Here is a 27,247-nt window from a genome sequence, read left to right as displayed (position 1 = left end):
CGGAATTTATGACTTTGTGGCTGTGGTAGCTAGTGACGACCCATCTGACCTCCATCAGTACTACTTCCGGTTAAAATGGTCACGCTATCTGTCAAGTAACGCGTGATTCCAGAAAATACAGCTATCCAAAATGGATGGTTCTGAATCTCGCGGTATTGTGTAGAAGGGGGCACAGCTTCCTCTTCCTGGGGTTGGCGCGTGTGCTGCTTGATCTGCTCGCTAGTCTCAAGTTTTTTTTTTGGTGTGTCGCTGAGCTGTTGTAGTAGGGATGATGATGATGGCGGAGTTGGTACAGGGACAGGCCTCGGTGGTTCAGCCTGGAACGAAAGCAGATGGCTTCGCCGACGCTTTACACCGGGCCCGACAGGTAATTCATTACAACGAAGAGAAACCAATTGATTTCAGACGAGAAACGAACAAAACCATTCGGCGTGCTGGAGGAGTGCACTTTTTTCTACCAGCGTACACACAGACCCCCCTTTACTCTAAAAACACACTTCTCCCGTATGCATAGCTAGCTAACTAGCCACACTAGGTCCAAGTGACTGCATGGCTGTGCCTGCAGATTAAGAGAATGCGGGCCAAAACACGCACATAAAGTCAAAAGAACAAGCAAATTAATCAGGCAAAGCATGATTGACGCAACATAGAAATCACTTGCATGAAACTAAGGTGAGGGTAACTTTAAAGCAGGGCATAAGCAACAAATTGCAACCTGTTGTAAAGCCACATAAGTTGAAGCTAGTTAGCACTAGCTAACTATTTTACCACCACTAGCCTCGACAAGCTACCGGTATGATCGTGGCCTAGTTTCGTGGTGAAGCCAGAATATCAGCTGATTTCAGCCACGCGCTGTCAAAAGTTAGCTTGCTAGCAGAAAACGTCAACTCGATGTGTTAAATTGCAACCAATCGCTCATTTACACTGGATAAAATAAGTTGACTAGCGAACTACACCGATGTAGCCATGTCAAACAATTTCAGAATTCAGTACCTAGTTAACGTTGGCGAGCTGCTAAGCTATCGAGGGATTCAGTTTGGTAGCAAAACTAGCTAGCCTCGATTATACAAATTAAGCCAGTTAACATGCACGGAAAACTAGCTAGCATTACAACGTCAACAGCTAATGTTAGCTAGCTAACTTAGTGGAAAATGTGATCACTGAACTTTTGTTTGTAGGGTGTCAGCTAGCTAGCTACTGCGTTGCCTAATAATATCGTCACTAAATAGTATTGGACGTTATCACTCAGTAGCTACTAACGTTAGCTAGCTAACGTTAATGTTACAATAACGTAACTCCAGTTTTGGAATTACCTACCGGTAGCTAGTTATCTAACCTTATCTAGCTAGTTAGCTAACGAGTTGTAACCTCATAATTATTTATGCATTTGTTTAGCTAGCTAACTAGCTACTTCTTGACATCTCAAAGTACGTCGCTTATGTCATTTGGGCAGGTGATGAACAAATGCTAGGTACTGTAGTTGATCAGAATGTATTGATCTGTAACCTCCCAAAACACCTCTGAATTCGCAATGCTATCTCATTTGTAGACTACAATATTACAATTGACCATCAAACCACACCTAGCTACATAGATACTGCAGTGCAAATTATTCAATTTAAAATGCCAGTATCATGCATGCAACATGGTGAAATTTTCCTGAGCTGACTATTGTAATTTATTATTTCAGTACATAGGCTATTGCACACAGTGAAGGAACCCTTTCAACTGCTCCCCATTCATTCCTAGTCAGTGTCTGCACTCAGGGCCGAGTTCTTATGAAGCCTTGACTCTCAGGGCTAAAACCCACACCTGTTCTCACCTTGTCATATTTCCCTGGCCCTGAGACTAAGAAAATAATTAGCTGAAATCCTCTTAACTACATATTTTAAAAGCAACTATTGGTCTTCATTACCATAACGGACACAACTCATATATTCATAAAGTAATCGCCCTGACAGGCAAAGACACATTCCTGCGAATAAACCCAGATGAGCATATGGCATAAGCACATGTTTGGGTGCTCTGGTGTCGATTTCATAATGCCTGAGGTCTCTCCCCCACTCTCTCAGCTGTGTGCCCATGCGCTACAAGCGCGTGTGGCTTTGTACTCATGCACCACGCTTGTGGGACCCCCTGATAACCGTGGCACCATGCTGTCCCTTGCGGCTTCCCTATAGGTCCCAGGTCTGTGCTTCTGAGAAGAGGAATAGGACAGCCATGCCATTCGGCCATTTAGCTTTTATGAACTCCGTAGGGGGAAAAATACAACTGGACCAGAGACACTGCTTGCCTGTACAGAGACCAAAGATATCAAAACACTGTTTCCTAGTGCTGAGCGATTAGTGCTTTTTGAGGTCAGTTTCGGTTAGATTTATAAAAAAATGATCACTGTTTTCAGTTTCAATTATGTTTTTAAACATTAAATGCATTATGTGGTTTGAATGCTATAAAACAGAATACAACTATTCATACAATATGGTAGTGACTGCCCATTACTGACTGCTTATAATTTCCATGATTTATTCACATTACTTTAATAAAATATTTCAGTTGTGCATATTACGTTTGTTTTATTTGATGACTTTATTTAATTCCAAGTAATCTCATCTCTATAGAGCTGCTGTCTGACAAAATCACTATTTTAGTAGTTCTTCAAAGTAAATAAGGCATCATTTTATGACTGCTGAATACCAATTTTCAATCACTTAGATAATGTATTTTCAGGTAGATACCTTGCGAAGCAACAGCTCTCTATTTCTCTCAATCGTGTTTTTCTGTCTCTTCTCTCCCTGTCTGTGACTGACCCATACAGACCAGACAATGGATGATGGTCATTGTAGTTAATTACCATGTTTTCTTCGCTAAACTATGTAGAATATTGGCCTATTGGAAACTACAACTACCTACTACAGCGCACAGTCCTGGCATGATCTGATTTATCTCAAGAAAACTGCACATTGAGCGCACAGAAAAACAAAATTGAATTCAAATAATTTAACAGATGTAGGTCAATTAGTTTAAAAAAACTGAAAACACACCTAACCAGAATTCTGGTTATTCGCTCAGCACTACTGTTTTCTTAAAGGAGCACACCACCCCAAAATAGCCCTAGTACGTTATGTTTTCTGTAGGCCCTGTATATCTGTATCTGGTACTGTGACTGAACAGTAGGCCTACTGTCATTCAATGTTGCTGATGAGTTGCTAATCTCTCTCTGGTCAAGTAAATACATGTAATTTCTCCTTACATTTTACATTTTAGTCATTTAGCAGACACTCTTATCCAGAGCGACTTACAGTTAGTGAGTGCATACATCATTTTTAAATACTGGCCCCCCGTGTGAATCGAACCCACAACCCTGGCGTTGCAAGCGCAATGCTCTACCAACTGAGCTACACGGGACGGCTTAAAGGTGCAATATGCAGAAATCACTCTTCCATTTACTGGTTGCAAAAATTCTAATAATTCGCCTAATTTCATTGTACAATCTAAACCGCTGTGAAATATAATTTCAATAACCAAAAATATTGTATTTTTAGCTGTTTGAGGCTGGTGGACAAAAACGAAAGTAAGAGGCAAAAACGAAACTTAAGAATTGGAATAATAGAAAAAGCTTTGGGCTGGATGTGTCAACGTGTAGTTCATACATGCAGAATTACTGTTTTACCTCAATTAGCCACAAAATCCCTTGTTTGAAAGTGACTGTTTTTCTGGAGGCTGTGCTGCGCCATTTTCCCCAACGTGTGCCAGCCCCCTATCAATTCGAGTTAAATCCAATGAGCTTCAGCCCCTCACCATTGACATCTAGCAAGAGGCACATGATGCATCCAGAGCAGAGCGAGTGAGCAATGACGTGGTACACGTGCACATATGTGATGTAGTACGCAATTTATTTTCAGGGACCACTTTTAGCTATCGCTACTTTCAGAACTACTGGCCAAAAACTATAGTACCCGGAGAATCTTTCACTTGTCAATGTTGTTTTTGATATAGCTGCATATGTTTGCAAATGTCAATGTAGATAAGTCCTTTATGTAAAATAAAGAGTTACTTTTTTTTTTTTTACTTCAAGAACCTTAACATCAATACCATAGTGTAGTATGCAGAGATTGGCTGAATTACCCCCTGGCAAACAGGCCTCACCAACTTCGAGGGCATGTTCCCTGAGCATCAGAATATCCTCTGGCATTTCTTCCCTCGTGGACCTAGCCTGCCCCAAACCCCCTTGATAGTCGGCAGCAGTTGTTTTGTGAGGACTCTACTAGACTACTAGGCCAGAGGACTATACTAGTCTACTAGGCCCAAGCCTTTTGCCAGGTAGTTGATTTATCAGTGTGCGGCTGACATACCATCCCCGACATTTCCCAGAAAGAAGGTTTAGCTCTAGGGAAGAGGTGGAGCCCTCACTCAGCCCCCTCCGTGGCCCCCTACCCAGTTCAGCCCTAACTGGGAACAGGAGCCATGTTGGAAAGCTGTTTTTCCCCTCTCACTTTCAGCGGCAGGCAGCTCTGTGGTGGCTCTGAAGTAGATAATGATGCCTGAAGTTGATGGAAGGCTCTAATTGTCAGCCTCTAATTTGTGTCATTTTATTTTCATGTTGCCAACATTTTCTGAAACTCTATACTTTTTGAAAGGCTAGAGGTAGTGGCAGATGAGGGGTTTGGGAGAAACTGGCCTCATGCTTTTGTGCACCGTTTTGATTTGAATGTCAATCTGCGGAGAATACATGTAGTTAATTGGTGTTGGCAAGGTGCTAATTTTGGGCGATGAGTTGCAGGCAGTGTGGCGCTGTTATATCTAGTTTCATAACTAGGTAGTTACTGCCTTTCAATTGAATTCAGTTGTAGGGTACTGAGAGTAAAAAATGGCTCTGTTGACCACTGAAATTAAAACTTGAAAAGTAGTACTTCGTTTTGGGTAATAGTTTGACTGGCTAAATAAAGATCAAATAAAACATTTCTAATGATATAACTAGTTAAATGATCTAGGACAGGTTATGTGCTGCTATCAGTTTGTTCACTCTACCCCTCCCTCTCTCTACATCCCTCTTGTCTCCTCAGATTGCGGCTAAAATGGGAAGTGACCAGATGCCCCACATGAACAACTCCTCTCCAGTCCTAGACCCCTCTCTCTACGGCTACGGAGGCCAGAAGCACTCAATGGATGATGGAGGTAAGCCGGCGGTGGCAGTGCGTCTCTCCCCTCTCCCTCATGCACCATACAAAACAATCTTCCCGTTTAACTTAAGCTATAACACTTACCCAGTTACAGTATACTCAACTGGGTACTCTGTAAATGGCTTTGGGGAAGAGCGCTGCACTCGAGTGTGTCCTTCTGGTTTTTATGCAATCTTACCATACTGTATGAGGAGTGTAGTACAACACTTAACAAATAGTGTTGGCTTAATCAAACCCTGTTGTCTGACGAGCCATTGCAAACACTTTTAAATCCACTCCATATATCCGCTGTCTTGAGACCGTAGTGTAGCCAACTGACCTGGATAACCAGCGACCCCAGATCAAGAGATCAGTCGTGACGGCACTACGTAATGTGAGAGATCTTGTCACTTGTTTATGTATATTCAATGTCATGTAGCCTAGCCTATTTGTGGAAGGTGTAGGAGCTAGGCAGTATGTATGTCCTCTGTAGCTCAATTGGTAGACCATGGCGCTTGTAACGCCAGGGTAGTGGGTTCGATCTCCGGGACAATCCATACGTAAAAATGTATGCACACATGACTGTAAGTCGCTTTGGATAAAAGCGTCTGATAAATGGCATATTATATTATTATTATGTCGAGCAATGGGGCCCTCTGGATAGCAGGTCTGTTGCGTTTTGAATGACATGGCATTGTACTAGTAGTGGGCAGGCTAGGATCTGGGCTGGCCTTGTGTAAATGGGAGGGGAAATGTGGAAGTGGGAAGAGTAACCACTAGCCAGGAGGAGTTAGGAAGTGCTCTGACTCTCTGTAGCTCCATTCAGACAGTCAGAGCTCTCTCATCCTCGTCCTGTGTTATTTCAGGGCAGGATTACTGTCCACCACCACAAAGTAAATTAACTGTTAGGTCAGAACAGAAGCAGATCCCTAGTTACAAAGAGGCCATTGAGGGGATTTCTCATTCTAACCCTTCCTCCTCCTGCAGAGCGATGCTCTAGCTGCGACAGATATGATTGATTGACACTGGTTGCTTGATAAACCACAAACTGCAGGTTACATGCCTCCAAAGCTGTAAGGGAGAGAACGGGCCCAGTGCAGCCAGCAGCAGCAAGTGAACCAGGTTTGTGGTTAGAGGCAAGTCCACCAAGTAGAGAAAAAGGAACTGTGCTTCTAGAAATGTGGATAATGCTGATTGAGCCCATATCAGTTGTTGCTATTCATAAACAGATTCATTTTTGTAACCATTGTCGTTATGGCTACTTTTTGTTATGCCAATTAAGTGTATTTACCGATTTTAAAACAATTCAATAGACAGCACAGCTGATATCTGGATTTTATTGCAATTGAGTGAGCCCTACATTAAGGAACTTGCATTGGCTTCACGATCACACTACCATTACTATGGCAGTGGTTATAGGAAATAGGAATTGTAATTCTGAGGTGTTAGTGTGTTTGCCCCATCTTGCTGCTGAATCAGTTCAGCAAATGGGCTGCAGCAGTCCAGCTGCCTTGAAGGAATTGCAGGGGATGAGATGAGACCAGTTCATGGGGGGGGAAAAGCCTTGATGTGGAAAATTACCTTATTCCAAGCTTACAGGCCCAGTAAAAGCAAGAGCAACATAAGTCAGCTAAACCTTATGTAAGGCTTTACTCATGACTTAACTCCAGCCTCTCCCAGAGGAAGCAGTTCTGTCTGAGCATTTGAAATTAGGATGTTATAAAATAGAAAATGGCTTGACCTAATCTAATAAGGGATTAAGAGGTATTGTCTGATGGTCACAAGAGTCAGTGTAAACATGGTTTACTATGCATTTTTGCTTTGAAGCCTTCGATTTACATTTCAGCTCAATTCTGTTTTGTTCTCGTCATTTGAAGCCTGTCAAACTAGAAATGTAACTGAAATGTATTTTCATTTTCCAACATCTGCATTTTTTTTTGGGCCCTAACGGTGGGTGTTTTTCTGATTTCAAATGTACACAGTATTTTGTCTGCGAACGAATTCATGACATGGCCTAATACATGTATCTAAAGTGTATATCTGTCATTGCTCATAGTTTTCCCACTCTGTAGGTTAGTATTTACCTACATACTACTCACTCAAACAGTCTCTGTTTAGAAGCATATGACAATGGAGCACTCAGTACATTTGAACTAGCCTATCTTGTTTACCAACTAAATGTTTTCAATTCACCAAGCAGGTTTGGCAAGCTGTCCTTAGTTATCACATTATTATTTTGTAAGTTGGCGGTTCATGCTTCTGAAATTGTAGCTAACCCATAAGGGTGTGGCTTTGCAGAATGGTGGAATGTTTCGTGTGGCTAACCATAAGCACCCAAAATGTAGATTTGGGCAATTTCATGTCCATGAAGCGGAAACTCCAGTCAGTTATTGTCCTCTTATCCTGTCATGGTTTGGTATATTTTAGCTCTGAATGCATGGCTGAATACGTTGTGTGCAATTCTGGTGGATGTTTGGCTGGCCAAATCACTTGTTTTCAACAATTTGCTCTTTCGTTTCTTAAGGTTAACCTCTTAAGGATCGGACCCTTTTTTTCAATTTTCGCCAAATCTAACTGCCTGTAGCTCAGGACCTGAAGCAAGGATATGCATATTCTTAATACCATTTGAAAGAAAACACTGAAGTGTGTGGAAATGTGAAATTAATGTAAAAAAAACATGCGTTTTCTATTTGTTTTTGTTCCATCATCTTTGAAATGCAAGAGAGAGGCCACAATATATTGCAGTTTAGGTGCAATTTAGATTTTGGCCACTAGATGGCAGCAGTGTGTGCAAAGTTTCAGATTGATCCAGTGAAGCATTGCAATACTGGACTATTTTGTATCAAGTCTGCCCAAATGTGCTGAATTGGTCAATTGATACATTTTCATGTACATAACTATAGAGAACATACAAAAATGATATGGTAATAAAAAATGTAAGTTTACACACTCCCAGGAATGTCATACATGATGGATCATTAGCTTATACACTAACTTTAACACATCTAGATGGCGGAGTGGGTGTGGAGCCAGAGACAGCAGGGGTTCAAACTGTAGAATCCAGTTCCTACATTTGATTATAAAAATGGGTTTTATCAAACAAAACTAGGCTACATTTTATCTCTGGGACCCTTAGGATGACAAATCAGAGCAAGATTACTGAATGTAAGTACATTATTTACCTTCAGAGGTGAATGTATCAAACCAGTTGCCGTGATACGTTTTTTGTTGTTGTGCACTCTCCTCAAACAATAGCATGCTGTTTTGTCACTGTAATAGCTACTGTAAATTGGACAGTGCAGTTAGATTAACAAGAATTTAAGCTTTCTGCCCATATAACACATGTCTATGTCCTGGAAAGTTTGCTGCTACTTACAACAGTCATGCTAATCACATTAGCACACGTTAGCTCAACCGTCCTGTATACGGGACACCGATCCCGTAGAGGTTAAGCTACACAAAATATGAACAGTCGGCTGTTTTGCTGTATAAATATATCGGTCATCCCTGTTAGGTCCTTAATGGTCATTTTTAAATGGTACTATTTAACACCGTTTACGCTAAGCGCAAGGCCTCTGCAGTGTAATGTCTGTGAATTGACACCACATCATACACGCTTTATATTCATAGGCATTTCATTTCTTTACCTCAATGCATTTCCAACAACCAAATACGTGCAAACGACCGTAAAATGTAGTGGACCTTGTAGATATCAGTTTATGGTGTTCTGTCAGTAGCACCATATCATTCAGTGACCCTTTAAGTCCACTGCTTATTGCAACCTGTCAAAATGCATGTCTGCGCTGATAACCAGTGACCCGGGTACTATCTCTGAACCATGCACACGCCTCATTTCCATAGCAGTGCACACCCCTGCTGTGTGTCAGACAGAGCCATCTCCATCTGTTTTTTTATCCAATCTACCCGGAGTCACTCCTCTTGGTCCTGCAGCTAAAATGGTTATTTTGTATTTTTGAGTTTTGTAGTGATTTGGAGTTAATTTGGTCTCAAGCTAATTGTTTTTCCCTTTTCTCTTCCCCTTCCTATTTTCCCATTCTATCGTTTCTCAGTAGGTAACCAGCTGGGTGGAATGGTACATCAAAGGTGAGACTCGTCTTCTCAAATGACTATTTGTATTGATGGATGTGTGAGTAGATATTGATTGATAGATCAATCAGGCTGTGAACCTCACTATTGCCCCTGTATCCAGTAGCATCTCAGATATGCCCATGTCTTGGCCTGTTTGTTCTTCTTGTCATCAAACTTGGCACAGAAAGAGACTTTCATTAATTGAAGAAATACCTAGTTTGAAGTTTTAATGTCTCAAAACTGGTCTCAAGTCGAGCGGAGTCCATGTTGTGTAGAAATCGACAGGCATAAATCCAAATGAATGGGAAACATGGGCGCAACCTAACAAGATGCAGTGTTTCTCCTATATTCATTTAGCACGCCACTGCTAGTTCATTGCCGCCACTCCAAAAAAGATGATGCATTTATTTTATTTTTGTCGTGACAGTAAAACGTTTTCAGTGTAAACTTAAACGACTCAAACCAGATATAATGTATGTAGAAAAGAGAATGGATCATCTTTGAGAACGAACAATCACCATAATAAAAACTAGACAGTCAGGGGGAATCTAAAATTCAAAAAATGTCAGTCAGATAGCATAAGAACATGGCATAAGCCATTTACTATTCTGTGTTGCTCTCCACATCCCCCAATTCGTCACACCTCTTTGAAGCAGAGGTTCTGTTGTCTTTAGGTCCTGTAGGTCTGATATCTGATTGGAGGTTCACTTTACAGTAATACTATTGGTCAACAACTCAGATTTTTAATCCAAACAGCTCAATGTTATAAAGGGTTTTTGGATTGTCTTTTGTTCTTGACCTGCTCTGGTGAGATACTGTACCTACTCTCTCTTTCAGGCCATGAACACTCTCTCCTCCCCAAGGCCTTTCAGGCCATGAACACTCTCTGCTCCGCAGGGCCTTTCAGGCCATGAACACTCTCTCCTCCCCAGGGCCTTTCAGGCCATGAACACTGTCTCCTCCCCAGGGCCTTTCAGGCCATGAACACTCTCTCCTCCGCAGGGCCTTTCAGGCCATGAACACTCTCTCCTCCGCAGGGCCTTTCAGGCCATGAACACTCTCTCCTCCCCAGGGCCTTTCAGGCCATGAACACTCTCTCCTCCGCAGGGCCTTTCAGGCCATGAACACTCTCTCCTCCACAGGGCCTTTCAGGCCATGAACACTCTCTCCTCCGCAGGGCCTTTCAGGCCATGAACACTCTCTCCTCCCCAGGGCCTTTCAGGCCATGAACACTCTCTCCTCCGCAGGGCCTTTCAGGCCATGAACACTCTCTCCTCCCCAGGGCCTTTCAGGCCATGAACACTCTCTCCTCCCCAGGGCCTTTCAGGCCATGAACACTCTCTCCTCCGCAGGGCCTTTCAGGCCATGAACACTCTCTCCTCCGCAGGGCCTTTCAGGCCATGAACACTCTCCCTCTCTGGTGCCTACATTATTGTCTTAATGTCAGTATTGCCTTATAACTTAAGCTTTAGGCCTTGTATAATGTAGTGTTCATTTTAAAGTTATTAAATAATACTTGTGTTTTGCATTCGCTTCTCATGACCATTTCTTGATCTTAGTCAGCTAAACGCATACTTATTGCATGTGGCTTTACTATAATATTAGATGGAGTCAGATTAATAAAATGTAGATTGTTAAATATTATTTAGCCTTACATTTTGTCTCAGCCCCATTTGTAAAATGAGATTTGCTTTAAAGCAGCAACATCGTCAGAGACCGTGCCGTTGGCCACGCCCACTACCAACCCAACCCCCCAACCTCACTCTGTCACTGCTGCTGAGAATACCCTAGGAGAAACACTGAGATGTATCATTGGGTTGGGGGTGAACTATCCTTTCAAGCTTTCATAAGTATGATAATAAAATCCTATAATTTATAAGTAGGCCGTACTACATCACAGTAGATACTGTATACACCCTTAATGATTTTGTACTTGGGCCTCGGTCATTGATTGTCGTCTTTGTGTCTTGCAGGGCTATTATGACAGAAGACTTCAAAGTGCCTGATAAGATGGTTGGATTCAGTAAGTAAAGCTATTTAGCTGTTGATAATACTCCCACAGACATTCTAGTGATTGTCTCCAACTTACAGTACTCACATTTACTGTTTGGGGTCGTTTTAAACTAACACGGGCTGGGATATTGACCTTTTAACTGTTGTAATTCCCTTCTCACCTCTCACCCACACTCAGTCATTGGAAGAGGAGGAGAGCAGATCACGAGAATTCAGTTGGAGTCAGGCTGCAAGATCCAGATTGCTGCAGGTAAGTTCTGCCTAAAGAAGAGACAGTGGCCTGCTATACTTTAGTCTGTCATGTCGGTACTTGACTGAGTAGCTACTAAGGTCTGTGATACCATTTCCAGGAGGCCCAGAAGCACACCCTGAGTACGAGGCAAGCGCATGACATAACCTGCTCAACAGGTTCAGCTTTGAGAAACTGAAGCCTTGTCAAATCCCGTCTGCGACCATATATACGCCCACAATTAATACATTGATGTGGCATTTTGTAGTGAAATAACCAATGCGACTTCATAAACATTAATCAATAATAATAAGGTAGCATTTAGGCTGTTAACATGGAGGTGTGTGTCTGGATAATGGAACTGTTTGTTGTGTTGTGTAACAGACAGCGGAGGCATGATGGACAGGGCCTGCACCCTAACTGGAAGTCCAGAGAACATTGAGTAAGTTACACCACATTCCCCTCAGGGACTTGGTACCAAGATTATGGCTACATTGTGATCAGATAGAAATGTATTGTTGGTCAAGTAGAGTAAGGAAACGTCAGCTCTATGCCTGACATTTCTATCAGCGACGTGGCACTAGAGCTGGGGGATACGACCATATTGGGATCAATAGAAATGTTTTGTGATAACGGTAAATCGGCAATTTAATTATGATAAATTATTTGGCGGGGAGGTCATATCGCAATACAGTGTTGTAGTCGAGTCACTAAACCTCGGTCTAGTCCCGTGTTCGAGGTCGAGTCATGAGTCTCTATGGCTGAAGTCTGAGTCCCAGTGCTCAAGTCCTGGTCCAAGTGCTCAAGTCCTGGTCCAAGTGCTCACGTCTGAGTCACTGGGTCTGAGTTAAACCAATATTAATGTGGTCATGATTGCCATGCAATAGCCTATGAAGCATAAGTTCTTCACACACAGGCTAACACATATTTTAATATAATGTTCAATAGTTATGTCAAATCAGTAATGATGTTTTGAAGGGATGAATGGTCTCTATACGTAATTGGCTATTGCGACTGTCAGATTGACCAGATAAGTATTTGCAATAATTGTGACAGGCTCTCAGCTACTTTTTTGTAATCACCCGCTGATATTTGTGTAGTTTTTTTATTCCAGAGTGAAAGCTAAATGGAGACTAGCTATTGTCCCTCTCCCCTTGAGTATTAAAAACTAGGCCATCTTTGAATTTGATCTCTCGCTCTACCCTCCCAATTTCCTCAGATTGCTTTACTCAATACTATAGTATTGAATTTGCCGAAATCTTTGTGCATATTTGCCTAAAAGCTATATTATTCACCAGCTAATAAACACTTAGCTAGATTTTCTAACTCTTCTGATATTGTTGCTATATAGCAATGTAGGCTAATTGATTAATCTATCAGTAAATGTAGGCTAATGTCCCACAAAATCTTTCCAGCGCTATGCCTAGTGTACGTGATGTAGGCCTATTCACTGCAAATGGCACGCTCGGCTCCGCGAGGGCATCAAAACCATACTACACAGCCTACTCCGGTTGTAAAGTGGTGCTATGAACTCAATATTAAGAGGTGAGAAATACAGAAAGCTGTGACTATCCTCTAACTAGAACAACATTGGTTGCTGTATTTTTCCTGCGTAGCATTTTGAAGAACGGTCATATGCTGATGCTTCTCAGAATACATCTCTCCCTCCTCCGTGTCACAGTGTGGAGAGGGAGTGAGTGTCAGCAGTTGACAGTGAAACTGGGACCGGCAGATACTTTCATAGCAAAATTGCCGAAAATTACAGACCTAAGCAAAATGCTTCGGTAAGAGGAAGGCGGTGTTGGTTTATCTTCCCAGCTCTTCTTGGTGCCCTCTTGAACTCGACCCTAATCGCCATCACCAGATGAATGTTGTAGTGCTGCTAGTAGGAGGCACCCCCTTACAATTGCTTCTTGACACTATTCAATATATCGTTTTTGCACATGGAGAAACCCACCATGTATAGTTTGTATGCATGGTCTGGCTGTTTATGAACATGGAATTGAGTGGACTGTGCCCCGCCGCCTCTCCCACCAGGCAGGCCAAGAGGCTGCTGAGCCAGATTGTGGACCGGTGTCGGAACGGCCCAGGCTTCCACAGCGAGATGGACGGCAACAGCGCCATCCAGGAGATCCTCATCCCTGCCAGCAAAGTGGGCCTTGTCATTGGCAAGGGAGGGGACACCATCAAACAACTGCAGGTATGGGGCAAGAGATGCTCGTAGTGGGTTCTGTGGTTGAGGCACACACGTACTAAGAACATGCGCGGTCTTAGTGATAGTTTTTAAGCCGCTAAATAAATGTCTTAGGCAACTGTTTTGGGTTATTGAAGTTAACTACACTAGTTTAGGCAGTTCTTCAAAAGCCTTGGGTGTTAAGATATCTACTCGTTAGTGGTTCATTGTCAACATTATTCAACCATCTCGCTTCCTCTACATCTGGAATAGGAAGTTCTGATTTGTGTTGACCTTGTGGTGTTCCCTGTTTGCGCCCCACAGGAGAGAACAGGAGTGAAGATGATCATGATCCAGGATGGCCCCATGCCCACTGGAGCAGACAAACCCCTGAGAATCACTGGGGACCCCTACAAAGTGCAGGTCAATCAGTCCCTCAAACCTGGCTCCCCTCCTTCATATCCATGCTCCACGCCTTCTCATATACTAAACAAAAATATAAAGGCAACATGTATAGTGTTGGTCCCATGTTTCATGAGCTGAAATAAAATATCCCAGAAATGTTCTATAACATTTTGTGTGCACATTTACATCCCTGTTGGTGAGCATTTCTCCTTTGCCAAGATAATCCATCCACCTGACAGGTGTGGCGTATCAAGTAGTTGATTAAACAGCATGATCGTTACACAGGTGCACCTTGTGCTGGGGACAATAAAAGGCCTCTAAAATGTGCAGTATTGTCAAAAAAACACCAATGCGTTTGAAAGAGGCAAGGAGAGAGGATTCAAGGTATTAATCAGCCTTTTTGTATGTCAGTTAAAATATGTTATATTTGAACCTTTTCTGTGCTGGTGGCATGGGTGTTTTGCAGCAAGCACGAGAGCTTGTGGTGGAGATAATCCGGGACAAGGACCAGGGAGACTTCCGGGCCGGCAGGGGAGACTTCGGATCCAGACTGGGGGGAAGCAGCCTGGATGTGGCAGTCCCCAGGTTTGCTGTGGGCATCGTCATTGGCAGGAACGGAGAGATGATCAAGAAGATCCAGAATGACTCTGGGGTCAGGATCCAGTTCAAACCAGGTGAGACCGCCCCCCTCTACTAAACGCTTTTTTCGTTGTGCTTGGCTAATACAATTGTCAAGGTTAGTGATGGCCTCAATCTTCAATCGATCTGGAATCTGTTTGCCTGTCTTGTTCTTCAATCGACTCACATGGTGGTCGTAACAACAAATGATGTCATAGAGCAGGGTTCTTCAAAAACACATCTGTTTTTTATTTCTACCTGGTAGTTAATTGCACTCACCTGGTGTCCCAGGTCTGAATTAGCCCCTGATTAGAAGGAGAGGATGAAAAACAGAGGTCTTTCGGCCCTCCAGGACCGGAATTGAAGAACCCTGTCATAGAGAATCTGTGATGTTCACAGTGAGTCTGTGCCATGATTAAACTTCAAAGCGACTTAGTCATGCATGCATACTTTTTACGTATGGGTGATCCTGTGACTCGAAACCACTACTCTGGCGTTACAAGCGCCATGCTCTACCAACTGGGCTACAAAGAACCACATTTAATATTACAGTTCTGACTAGTGTCCCCCTCTCCTTCAGACGATGGCATCAGTCCCGACCGGATTGCCCAGGTGATGGGCCAGTCTGACCGCTGCCAGCATGCAGTGCACCTCATCAACGAGCTGGTCCACACGGCACAGGTACAGGTACAGCACTCATTCCATTTTTTTTTTACTTTAAATGTTTTGCCATGAAATAAACAACCCCTTATGAAATGTATCAGATTGGTTCACTCCTGCCTTACAGTATTTCTAAGTAAGCTATGCCCCCCTTAAACTCCTTGTTGCATGTGTAGCAGTCCTCCCTAGCTGGCTGGCTCCCGGACAGGGCCAGCCTGACCCTGACTCAAGCCTCTCTGGACCCCCTAGCCATGTGGCTGGGTGGTGGGGGGGACCTCCTCAGACAGGTGTACAGACAGGTAACAGGGCAGTGGGTCTCCACCTCCTCACTAGTTTCTCTGTCACCTGATCCACTGCCCCTGAGCACAGAACTTACACTGGGTGGGTGAGCCTAGTCTCTGAGGCATGTCTCCAACCCTGGAGCATACCGACTCCCACATGGTGGCACACCTGGTCATATCCCAGGGTTTACTCTTTCTATCGGGCCCAAGGTGAAATAATGCAAGTCACATGAATTTGAAGAGAATGCCTATCAATCTGAAGTATTTAATTTCTTTAATTTGACCTCGGACATTGCTTCACTGTTGATATTTGGGGGGAAATGTTAGAGGGGAATGTGTCAAATGTTTGTGCTTTTGGGTGTGCTATGGTGTCTGTTTAGGAGCCTGTTCTCACGCTCTGGTTCCTCTCTACAGGAGCGGGATGGCTTTGGGAGTCCCGTGGGGCCCAGAGGCCGGGGCAGAGGCCGCGGAGACTGGAACATGGGTGCGCCCGGTGGACTGCAGGAGGTGACGTACTCAATACCTGCCGACAAGTGTGGCCTGGTGATTGGAAAAGGTGAGAAAGCAAACACGTTGAGTAAATAATTTGGGTAGTTTTACGTTTGTTGTTGTTGGTAATGGGTCTTGACAACCACCAATCTTTGTCATCATTTGGAAGCATTTGTGAGTGAGCCAATAACCAATTTAAAGTCCTACTCCAGTCTCCTTTTCACCCCATTTAACACCTGAGTTACTTAACAAAGGCACATCTCAATAGGTGGTCCAGGTATGAAATGGAACAAGAGGGGCGCATTTACTCGTTGGTTCTATATTGTTCCTCAAGCAAGGTGGGAGGCCAATGACGTCACATCAGACCAACTCTTTGAATGCCCTTCTCCTTGAAGTTTTCAGTTGTCAAAAAAAACTATTTTGCTCAAAACATATTTTTTGACCCTTTAGTGTGTGTACTTTACTGTATTTATACATGGGATCTTTTTTCAAAAGGAAAAGTACAAAATACATAAACTGAGGACATCCCCAACTGTGCCTACTCGGGGAAAACCGAGCGTTAATGCGTAATTTCGTCTTTCATTTGAGTCTTTCTTTTACCAGTGGTGTTCATCACTTAAGAGGCATACGCAATTTATCAAGAACCTTGATTATGCCCAAAGTGAATCATTGCCAGTCCATTAGCTTGTGCTTGTTCTCTCGTGATGAAATGCCATTTAAAGTTGCACAATGAGCCAGTATGGTGTGGGTCCAGCCACCCCCTCACCCTCCCTTCCCTCCAATCACCCCTTCACCTCACCCCCTCCCCTGGCTCATGTATGCAGCACAAGTGGCATTCTGTCCCGTCCCTAAGGGCTTAATGACAGGGATAATGCATGTAATGTGACATTAATTGTTAAAGGTTCATAATAACAGCCCTCAATCACGTGGAAGGTTTCCTGGCATCTAATGAGGCCCTTTCAGCTCAATTGAGTGGAGTGAGGGAATGAATGAGAGGAATTAGCTTATTGGCCATTCATGCTCACTCCATTGCCAGCTATTTTAAAAGTCATTGGCCATTGCGCTATGGAGGAGCCCTGAGTGTGTTCCTGTCGTATGGGTGTGTGTGCTGTGGTGGGCGTGGTTAGAGGGGGGCTCTTTACCTATGATAGAAACAAGGCAATAGAAATGTCAAGTGGCTTTTGTGAGATGGGGGGGCAAATAAACCTGGGCGTTGCGTCCCCCTCCGAACCCCCCCTCCCTGCATTAGCATATGAACTGGTCCAATATGGCTGTGGGTCTGGGCCCTGTCAGCCTAGCCTTAGAGACTGAGGTGATTAATATCTTTACGATGCCTTTATGCAGCTGCTTGACCCACTGATTACACCCCCAAAAACACACAGAGCCTGGTAACTTGGGGCTCACGCCACCCACCTACCCATACAGGGCATAAAATGTACTTTTTGGTCCACCAGCCACTGTGGCAGGTAGATTTAAAAATCTACCAGCGAGTCAGATTCTTTACCAGCCAAATAATTTTTTCCCCGCTAAAATAACACCAACAAAACACAATGGATGAGCATGTTTGTAATGTTTCTAAAACAATAAATGCATTATTAATAAGAAGTATTGTGGTACATTGTCACAAAAAATTAAATTAAACAGTCTTTTAACCAAAATATCACCTGCTCCTTTAAGGGCGGGAGGTTACCGTGGTAGGTAGCGCGACTCTAGTCATGTTTGTGCTTGTGATATTGAGTCTGACGAGTAGAAGCATTGTCTTCTTTTCCCTAGCAGTTGAAACTCAAACATAGAAAAACAACCTAGCTTGAGACAAGAACAATGTAAATTGCCAAGAAACACAAGGATAAAATCTCACCTCAGTAGACTTTTTAGTTTCAAGTAAATTAGACCAACTTTTATGCCTGTGCCGCAGCGCTTCTAAAAATGTCTTTCACTCTGGTCTTTACGTGCGCACAGCCCCCGGCTAGGCAGAGTTGCAGCGCGAGGTGGAATAGGCTATATAGGATTTGTAGTTCTTCGACTTTGTGCGATTAATTGACCAGCTATTAAACGAAACAGAAAAATACTTTGAAAGCAGTTACTGCAGCATTTATTTTTACCATAAATGTGATCATACTTGACTTTTTATTCACAAATGCGAGTGAAATGCTCGCACTGTGGAGCCCTGACCACCCGCCAACGTGGCTGGTGTAATGGGCATCTTACCCGCCAATGCCAAAATCTTCCCGCAGGTGTTGGGTGTTTAATTTTAGGCCCTTCACCCATACTCCCATGCTTTATCTTTTCTACTTTAAACGTTTTTGCTTTTTTTTATTGGGTTGAACTATACGCCTACTGGTTTTTAGATTAAATATACCATGGCTTGTACCAAGGCGCAACAGAGGGTTGTGCATTTTACCCAGTACATCACTGAGGCTGAGCTTCCTGCCACCCAGGACCTATATACCAGGCAGTGTCAGAGGAAGGCCCTAGAAATTGTCCAAGACTCCAGCCACCCAAGTCAGACTGTTCTCTCTGCTACCTCACGTTAAGCGGTACCGAAGTCTGGAACCAACAGAACCCTGAACAGCTTCTACCCCCAAGCCATAAGACTGCAAAATATTTGTCATTGTAGCTATTGGTTAACTATCTGCATTGACCCTTTTTTGCATTGTCTTGACTCATCACATACGCTGCTGCTACGGTTTTATCTATCCCATTGCCTAGTCAATTCATCCCTACCTATATGTACATATCTACCTCAATTACCTCGTACCCCTGCACATCGACTCAGTACTGGTGCCCTGTGTATATAGGCAAGTTATCGTTAATCATTGTGTATTTATTCCTTGTGTTATTTCATTTTTTTCTCTCTGCATTGTTGGGAAGGTCTCGTAAGTAAGCGTTTCACTGTTAGTCTACACTTTGTTTACGAAGCATGTGACAAATAACATTTTATTTAATTCTCACTAAACTTTAAGCGCCTGGTTGATGTTCCCATACTGGTGGCCAACTTGTCTGGGTTCCCTCACCCTTACCCTAAGTCCCTCGCCAGTTGCACTTTGTATCCCCTCCTTTTTGTCCTGCTTACTAAACCAGTCTCAATAATAAGGCCGTATGATGTGGTCCCAGCGAGGCCCAGTTCATGAAATGAATAGTGTGGCTCTTCATTCCCCTCTGCTGTCTGACTGGGGGGACCTCATAATGGCTTCATTAAGGCAGAAGTTTCATTTGGATGACAATGGGTTAATGGCCCATGTGTAGTCTATTGGCAGCAGGGAAGAGGCTACGGGAGGAGGAGAGGTTTGGATGAGCGTTTTTACTGCGAGGTCAGCTGGGGTCAGCCCAGTGTCAGCCACCAGTGAACAAATGTGTAATTGATGTTGGGACAGCCCCCTCGCTCCTTTCACTGGGATGGCAGGAGGGGGGAGAGGGGTTGTAATTGTATCCCCCCTCCCCTCGCCACACAACGCAACATGGAGTCGGGAAAGCAAAAGGAGACTAACGACATCCCAGAAAGAGGATACGCTTTAATTTGTCTCTTTTCTCCCCCAAGTTTCATTTCTTCCTGCTGGTTTAATTGCTCTCCTTCACGTCAGAAAGCTGCCGTCTGATTCGTCAGCGTGGGGGAGGAAGTGTTGTCGTCCTTTTGTCTCTGATTAGCACGGATGTTAAAATAGAGTGGGGATGAAGGTGTAGGTATCACTACCACTAATCCCCAGTCGGATGAGTTTAGCTATGTGTGGTGAAGCCTAGAGGATAGAATCAGACAGCAGAGGAAGCACTGTGTTGGTGGTTTTACTAACTGATTGATTGGAGGTCAAATTTAAACTTGCTCACTTGTTGCTGACTCAGGTTGTGAATTTCCTCTTCCCTAAAGGTGGAGAAACCATCAAGAACATCAACCAGCAGTCCGGAGCGCATGTGGAGCTGCAGAGAAACCCGCCGCCTAACACCGACCCCAACGTGCGCATCTTCTCCATCCGCGGCACCCCCCAACAGATGGAGATGGCCCGCCAGCTGATCGATGAGAAGATTGGGGTAGGTGGTCCTTTTTATTCCCCCCCAAAAAGCTATTGTCTGGCCTGATATTCATGAGGGCACATGTCAAAGGGGGGTGCAACTGGTTCTTGTGGCCCTACCGTCCACCAGTATGTCACCCGGGGTTAAACATGAAGAATCCATCAAATGGACTTAATGGAGTGCGTCAGCAGCCAGCGCTGCCCTTTGGCCTTGCCTGTTCACCCCCCGTTTAACCACAAGTGTGGTCTCTCCGGTCCTTTCTCGCTCTCTCGTCTAGGCCTCAGGAATGGGGGGCAACAGCAGTTTTGGTCTGAACCCCTTCGGCCAAGGACCAGCTACCCCTCATCAGAAGTGAGTAGCTTCTTGGTCCCCCCACCTTTTACCACTGTTACATTTGTCTAACTTGCCTTCATCTACCTTCCCGGCTGATACTTACACTGACCAAAATATGAAAACAATGATTTAACAATTCCCATGCTAAAACAATTAATATAAATACAGTGGGGAGAACAAGTATTTGATACACTGCCGATTTTGCAGGTTTTCCTACTTACAAAGCATGTAGAGGTCTGTATCATAGGTACACTTCAACTGTGAGAGACGGAATCTAAAACAAAAATCCAGAAAATCACATTGTATGATTTTTAAGTAATTAATTTGCATTTTATTGCATGATATAAGTATTTGATACATCAGAAAAGCAGAACTTAATATTTGGTACAGAAACCTTTGTTTGCAATTACAGAGATCATATGTTTCCTGTAGGTCTTGACCAGGTTTGCGCACACTGTAGCAGGGATTTTGGCCCACTCCTCCATACAGACCTTCTCCAGATCCATCAGGTTTCGGGGCTGTCGTTGGCAATACGGACTCCCTCCAAAGATTTTCTATTGGGTTCAGATCTGGAGACTGGCTAGGCCACTCCAGGACCTTGAGATGCTTCTTACGGAGCCACTTCTTAGTTGCCCTGGCTGTGTGTTTCGGGTCGTTGTCATGCTGGAAGACCCAGCCAAGACCCATCTTCAATGCTCTTACTGAGGGAAGGAAGTTGTTGGCCAAGATCTCGCGATACATGGCCCCATCCATCCTCCCCTCAATACGGTGCAGTCGTCCTGTCCCCTTTGCAGAAAAGTATCCCCAAAGAATGATGTTTCCACCTCCATGCTTCACAGTTGGGATGGTGTTCTTGGGGTTGTACTCATCCTTCTTCTTCCTCCAAACACGGCAAGTGGAGTTTAGACCAAAAAGCTATATTTTTGTCTCATCAGACCACATGACCTTCTCCCATTCCTCCTCTGGATCATCCAGATGGTAATTGGCAAACTTCAGACGGGCCTGGACATGCGCTGGCTTGAGCAGGGGGACCTTGCGTGCGCTGCAGGATTTTAATCCATGACGGCGTAGTGTGTTACTAATGGTTTTCTTTGAGACTGTGGTCCCAGCTCTCTTCAGGTCATTGACCAGGTCCTGCCGTGTAGTTCTGGGCTGATCGCTCACCTTCCTCATGATCATTGATGCCCCACGAGGTGAGATCTTGCATGGAGCCCCAGACCGAGGGTGATTGACCGTCATCTTGAACTTCTTCCATTTTCTAATAATTGTGCCAACAGTTGTTGCCTTCTCACCAAGCTGCTTGCCTATTGTCCTGTAGCCCATCCCAGCCTTGTGCAGGTCTACAATTTTATCCCTGATGTCCTTACACAGCTCTCTGGTCTTGGCCATTGTGGAGAGGTTGGAGTCTGTTTGATTGAGTGTGTGGACAGGTGTCTTTTATACAGGTAACGAGTTCAAACAGGTGCAGTTAATACAGGTAATGAGTGGAGAACAGGAGGGCTTCTTAAAGAAAAACTAACAGGTCTGTGAGAGCCGGAATTCTTATTGGTTGGTAGGTGATCAAATACTTATGTCATGCAATAAAATGCAAATTAATTACTTAAATCATGCAATGTGATTTTCTGGATTTTTGTTTTAGATTCAGTCTCTCACAGTTGAAGTGTACTTATGATAAAAATTACAGACCTCTACATGCTTTGTAAGTAGGAAAACCTGCAAAATCGGCAGTGTATCAAATACTTGTTCTCCCCACTGTATAAACCGTGACCGTAGGTCTCTTAAACTGTCTAACATGCATATCTCTTTGTTTTGTGGTGGTAGTGGACCCCAGACATTCCTGGCAGGAGGATGGGGCACAACATATCAGACATGGCAGCCTCAGGGCCAGCAGGACCCCAGTAAGTCAGTTAGGGTCAGGGTGGGATACCCATAACACTTAACACTGATATCGGTCTGCAATTTCACTACAATTCCTTGATTATATAAGGAGCCCATGCAATCATCAAAATAATGCCAGGCTTATCAGTCCCTCCCCAGAGAAATGAAAGAAGGCAAAGAGGTGGAAGGAGGACTAAAACTAGCTATGTCTTATGCTCTCTGCTCTGCTTACTGAGCTGACTGAAGCAACACAATGTTATTTCTCTAAAAAGTATTTGCCAGTTGAACAGCAAGTTTGTAGGACACAGGGAATTGGAGAGATTAAAGACTTAAGGCTGGTTTTGGCGCTGCTGCAGTGCATTTAAATACAACTGAAGAGTGGGGCAGGGTAGTTCTCGCATTCAAAATGTGACTAACCGTCCAGATAGGGGCTGACATTTTTTTTGTTTCTCTATTCTGGGAGATGTCAAATGGGGAAGAAACTTTTCAAAGCCAATTTTCACTCCATGGATGTTCTAGTTAGGGTTTAGGATAGGTTCGGGTAGGTGCCACAAGCCATAGGACACAGCGGGCCATGTCTGGATGGTATCCCTCAGCCTCCATTGAAAGACTGTCATGCAGTAACTCTGTCCTCCAACAGTGTTATCTGTCTGGTTGCAGGTCTCAATGGATCCCAGACCGGCCAGATGGATTATTCCAAAGCATGGGAGCCATATTATAAAAAGATAGGCAAGTGTCAGTCTTCTGGGGGAGAACAGAGAAGGGAGCTCAATATTAACATTGTGTACTACCCCTTCTCGCTTGTGTAACACCTCCACTAAGTCTGTCTCATTGATCCTAGCCCCATGTACTCTGTAATATGTTATTTTGTGAGGGCATTGTACTGAAGCTCATAGTCTCATAATACTTTTAATAGAAGCAAGTGCTGACTGAGCCTTTCTCTTGGTTTGGACTGGCTTCCTTGTTGGTTTGGGTGGCCTAGCAACAGTTGGCCCCTACTGGTGACCCATCTGTCAAATGTATATCTGTCTGCAACCGTTCTCCCCTTTCTCCCTTGCTGGGAATGTCCACAAGCGCCTGTGCGCAGTATACACCTCGGAACCAGACATCAAACCTTCCCTCTGCCCTTGTTTAAAGATGTTGCATGCAAAGAAACTGTGTATGGGCAGAAATGTCATGACACCTTGACACCATTTGACTGCGATGATTTGAAGTCAGAAGTTTACCATTTTGGTTACATGTTTGTGCAGCTGGATTGCTTAGTGTATCAACGCCATTTCAAAGGTGTAACGTGAGCAGATTCTTGATTTTATCAGCCATGTAGATTAGCTTTTGTTTGAATAACTGAATATATTTTAAATTGAATTTATGGAGCCAAACATATTAATTGGGGAGATCTTGGTAGCCCGTTTGGTGTGTATTGTATTGACTCATCCTTGTTTTATATTGTGCACAGGTCAGCAGAGCCAAGCCCAGAGCAGTGGCCCTGACTACAGCAAAGCATGGGAGGATTACTACAAGAAACAGAGTAAGACTACACCCACATGGCCACCAAACTCCTCCAATAGACTTGCCTTTTTGAGTGCATAACATCAGAGGAAGTAGATATCTGCTCACTGTTTGATGCTGTCAGTAGTGCTCTATGCTCTGGTGCCTCCCTCTCCCCTGACCTTCCTCTGTCCCACCCATTCCGCTTCCCTGTACTCACCCTCTCCCCAGGCCAGTCAGCAGGCCCCGGCTCCCAGCAGAGCTCCCCTCCGGACTACAGTGCTGCCTGGGTGGAGTATTACAGACAGCAGGGGGCCTACTATGGCCAGGGTGCACAGCAGACACAGGCCCCAGGCCTTCAGGTAAGAACCCAACCCAACTCTTCGCACCCTCTCCACCCCACTTCCCCCCTGAGGGCTGTTAGTGCCCAGCGTGGTACTTCAGGAATGTTTAAAATGTTGCTGAAGGCATAGTTTCATTCAAGTACGGAAGTTTGAGTTGCATGAAATTGCATGAAATGTCCCATGTAAAAGCCATTCTGGCATCAATTATGGTGTTGGTAGATGCGTTTAACTATGTTTCTGTAAGGAGATGTACTGTAACTTGTATATAATATAATAATATGCCATTTAGCAGACGCTTTTATCCAAAGCGACTTACAGTCATGTGTGCATACATTTTTACGTATGGGTACATTGTAAATGTATGTCTGTCCATTGTCACTGATGTGAACCTGTTTTGCAGGATCATTAGAGAGGACACCCTTTAGTTGAAGATTTTTGAATCACTGAGAGGATGAAAACAAACCTTTTGTAACAGAGGTTTCTAGATTTGCAACGCCTTGAAGACTTTTACTTTTTTCTTAGTGAGAAACACTAGCTGTAGAATGACTTATACAATAAATAAATAAAAAGAATATTTCTAAATCAGGAACATTTAATTGTTACTAAATACTTGTGTACACCATTATTTTGAATGGACAATTTCCGGGATCCTTTTTGGATTTATGAGAGAGCTGTTTTGTTTTCTAGTTTTTCGTTTTTGATTCAAATTACATTGCCAAAACGAACCCCGGAGTTGTAACATTTCAGTAAACGCAATATAATCTATTTTTTCTAGTTCTGTTGCAATAAAATCGCAATTATGTGCTTAGCAGTCTTGAATAAATTTTTGTTTTGTCATAAGATGTTTTAAGAATGTGTAAAAATGTTTCTTTTCCTTTTACAAAAAGCATTTTAATTCAGTGAGATGAAACTGTGATATTTTGTTACAGGAAAATGTATAATTTTGTTGCAAAATACGAGTGATGTTGGCAAATGGCAGTCAATTCCTAATTTAATTCCTGTTGTGCTTTGTATTGTTTTTCATTGTCTTTTATTGTACTCTGGTTTAAAAAAGGTGCAATATCTTATTTCATTTTTGAAACAAAGATGGATTCGCTAATATTTTGACAGGCGTTTAACTTGTAGTTCTTAGATGAATTTTTTTTAGGCATATGAAAATGTAATGAATAATTTTTTATTACAATGATCTGATATGGGAAAAGGGGATGTTGCATTTTGTGAGTTTTTTTGCCTTTGCTATCTTGTAAAACTATGTATGTATGCTCAGATACTTGACTAAATACTTTATTTAAAAAAATATATATAATTAAATCAAAAGTTTTTTTTCATGGAGTCATTATCACAGGAAAACTGTCCCTGTTTTTCTGTTCTGTTTTCATACTGAAAATGTTCAAAGATCGTGAATGTGTAATTTGAAATGTGATGTTGCATCTTGCTATGGACAAAAATGAGAAATGCTAGGTTTTTATGTATGTTTTGTACCTAAATAATTCAAGACTGCTAAGCCTCTGGATTCTACCTGTGTAATAATTAATTGTAGTTTTTTATATGCTAAGTATTACGATCAAAATTGTCTTATTTGGTACCACCCAGTTTCCCTAATGCCCCATCCAGTACACACTGTGGACTCGTGCACAGTCCAATGCTAAAAACTTTTTAATTCATTATTTTTCTTTCTACTTTGTGTGATCTAATATATGTATGATTGATTTAGTTACGAAATGAATCTAGTATTAACTTCATTGCTTAATGAAAAGGGATATTATAATTTCGAAATGTTTAATTTTAGTGTTTTTTCCTCATGTGTACAGGTAACCGTGTATTAAAAACGTCAAGACTACCTTTATTGTGTTCTGTTAAAATTGTTTTCTTTTTTGCCATTTGAAATCTTGGTTTTCTTGTCACATTCCAGTATTAAGTGTTAAAGATTTGATTGGGTTTAAACTGTGACACCTTTCCTCCGAGCTCTGTTGTATGACTAAGAGTATCCGCTATACATTGGGTAAATATAAAGGTCAAACTGTATGGTATGTTATATAAACAGAATATATATTTTTTTCTGTAGAACATTACTTTGCCAGTTCACAAATTCAAATGTTCCGCAAGCCTCTCTTGTGGTTGAAGTATACTATCTTTATTAGTTGCTACAGTGCCTACAGAAAGTATTCACACCCCTTGACTTCCACATTTTGTTACAGCCGGAATTCAAAATGGATTAAAGTTATTTTTTTTACTCACTCATCTACTACACACACAATACCCCATAATGACAGTGAAAACATGTTTCTATAATTTTTTGTCACATTTATTGAAAATGAAATGCAGAAATATCTCATTTACATAAGTATTCGCACCCCTGAGTCAATACATATTAGAATCACCTTTGGCAGCAATTACAGCTGTCTGGGTGAGTCTTTAATAGCTTTTCACACCTTGATTGTACAATATTTGCATGTTCTTTTTAAAATTCATTCAGCTCTGTCAAGCTAGTCAGCCATTTTCAACTCTTGCCATAGATTTTCAAGCTGATTTTATGTCAACTGTAACTAGGCCACTCAGGAACATTCAATGTTGTCCTGGTAAGCAACTTGTGTATATTTGGCCTTGTGTTTTAGGTTATTGTCCTGCTGAAAGGTGAATTTCTAGGATTTTGCGTGTGCTTAGCTCTATTCAGTTTATTTATTTGTATTTTTATGCATTGCAGTGATTGACAAAGTTTGAAATGCACTTGCCCATCGGGAAAGTCAGGAGTATTTTTTGGGTTGCCCAAAGACTGATCACTTGCTCGAAAATGTTAAGCAATTTACCTGCAGAAGTGCTATTTTTCCTGCCTTTCCTCCCGTATGTGTAGGTGAATCAGAAAGATCAGTACTGGAAAATCTTTGGGTTCCCATAAAACCAGATAAAAGGTGTTTTTTCTTTAACACAAGGTCCTGTGTGATCTCAGCTACATGAATATGGTAATTGTGGTTTCTTACCATTTATGTATGTAAATGCTCGTTCCCCCCAATTCGGTGCCTTTTGAGATTTGTAGCTTGGTTAAAAAAAATATGTACTTTATTTGGACCTACTTTTAACATTCT

General features: G+C 42.8%; 1 protein-coding gene across 4 annotated transcripts; it reads left to right on the top strand.

Moving 5' to 3' along the window:
- Window positions 1-190: 190 nt before the first annotated feature.
- On the top strand, window positions 191-26,004 carry LOC311100036 (far upstream element-binding protein 3-like). Of its 4 annotated transcripts, none has more exons than XM_084140775.1 (17): window positions 191-367; window positions 5,064-5,175; window positions 9,230-9,263; window positions 11,222-11,271; window positions 11,440-11,511; window positions 11,875-11,932; window positions 13,528-13,690; window positions 13,988-14,086; window positions 14,535-14,742; window positions 15,267-15,367; window positions 16,042-16,183; window positions 19,979-20,139; window positions 20,399-20,472; window positions 22,276-22,352; window positions 23,789-23,860; window positions 24,052-24,182; window positions 24,574-24,717. In XM_084140775.1, the coding sequence occupies exons 1-17, from the start codon at window positions 269-271 to the stop codon at window positions 24,601-24,603; spliced, it is 1,683 nt and encodes a 560-aa protein (XP_083996901.1). In that variant the 5' UTR covers window positions 191-268; the 3' UTR covers window positions 24,604-24,717. The 4 variants fall into 4 exon arrangements, with proteins under 4 accessions (XP_083996901.1, XP_083996900.1, XP_083996902.1 ...); XM_084140774.1 differs by having other exon boundaries at window positions 15,267-15,373; XM_084140776.1 differs by having other exon boundaries at window positions 15,267-15,373; window positions 24,565-24,717.
- The last annotated feature ends 1,243 nt before the right edge of the window (window positions 26,005-27,247 follow it).

This window comes from Coregonus lavaretus (assembly GCF_964263955.1).
Source record: "Coregonus lavaretus genome assembly, chromosome: 24".
NCBI lineage: Eukaryota > Metazoa > Chordata > Actinopteri > Salmoniformes > Salmonidae > Coregonus > Coregonus lavaretus.
The sequence above is the reverse complement of the archived record's forward strand: the minus strand, read 5'-3'. Positions and strand labels throughout refer to the sequence as shown.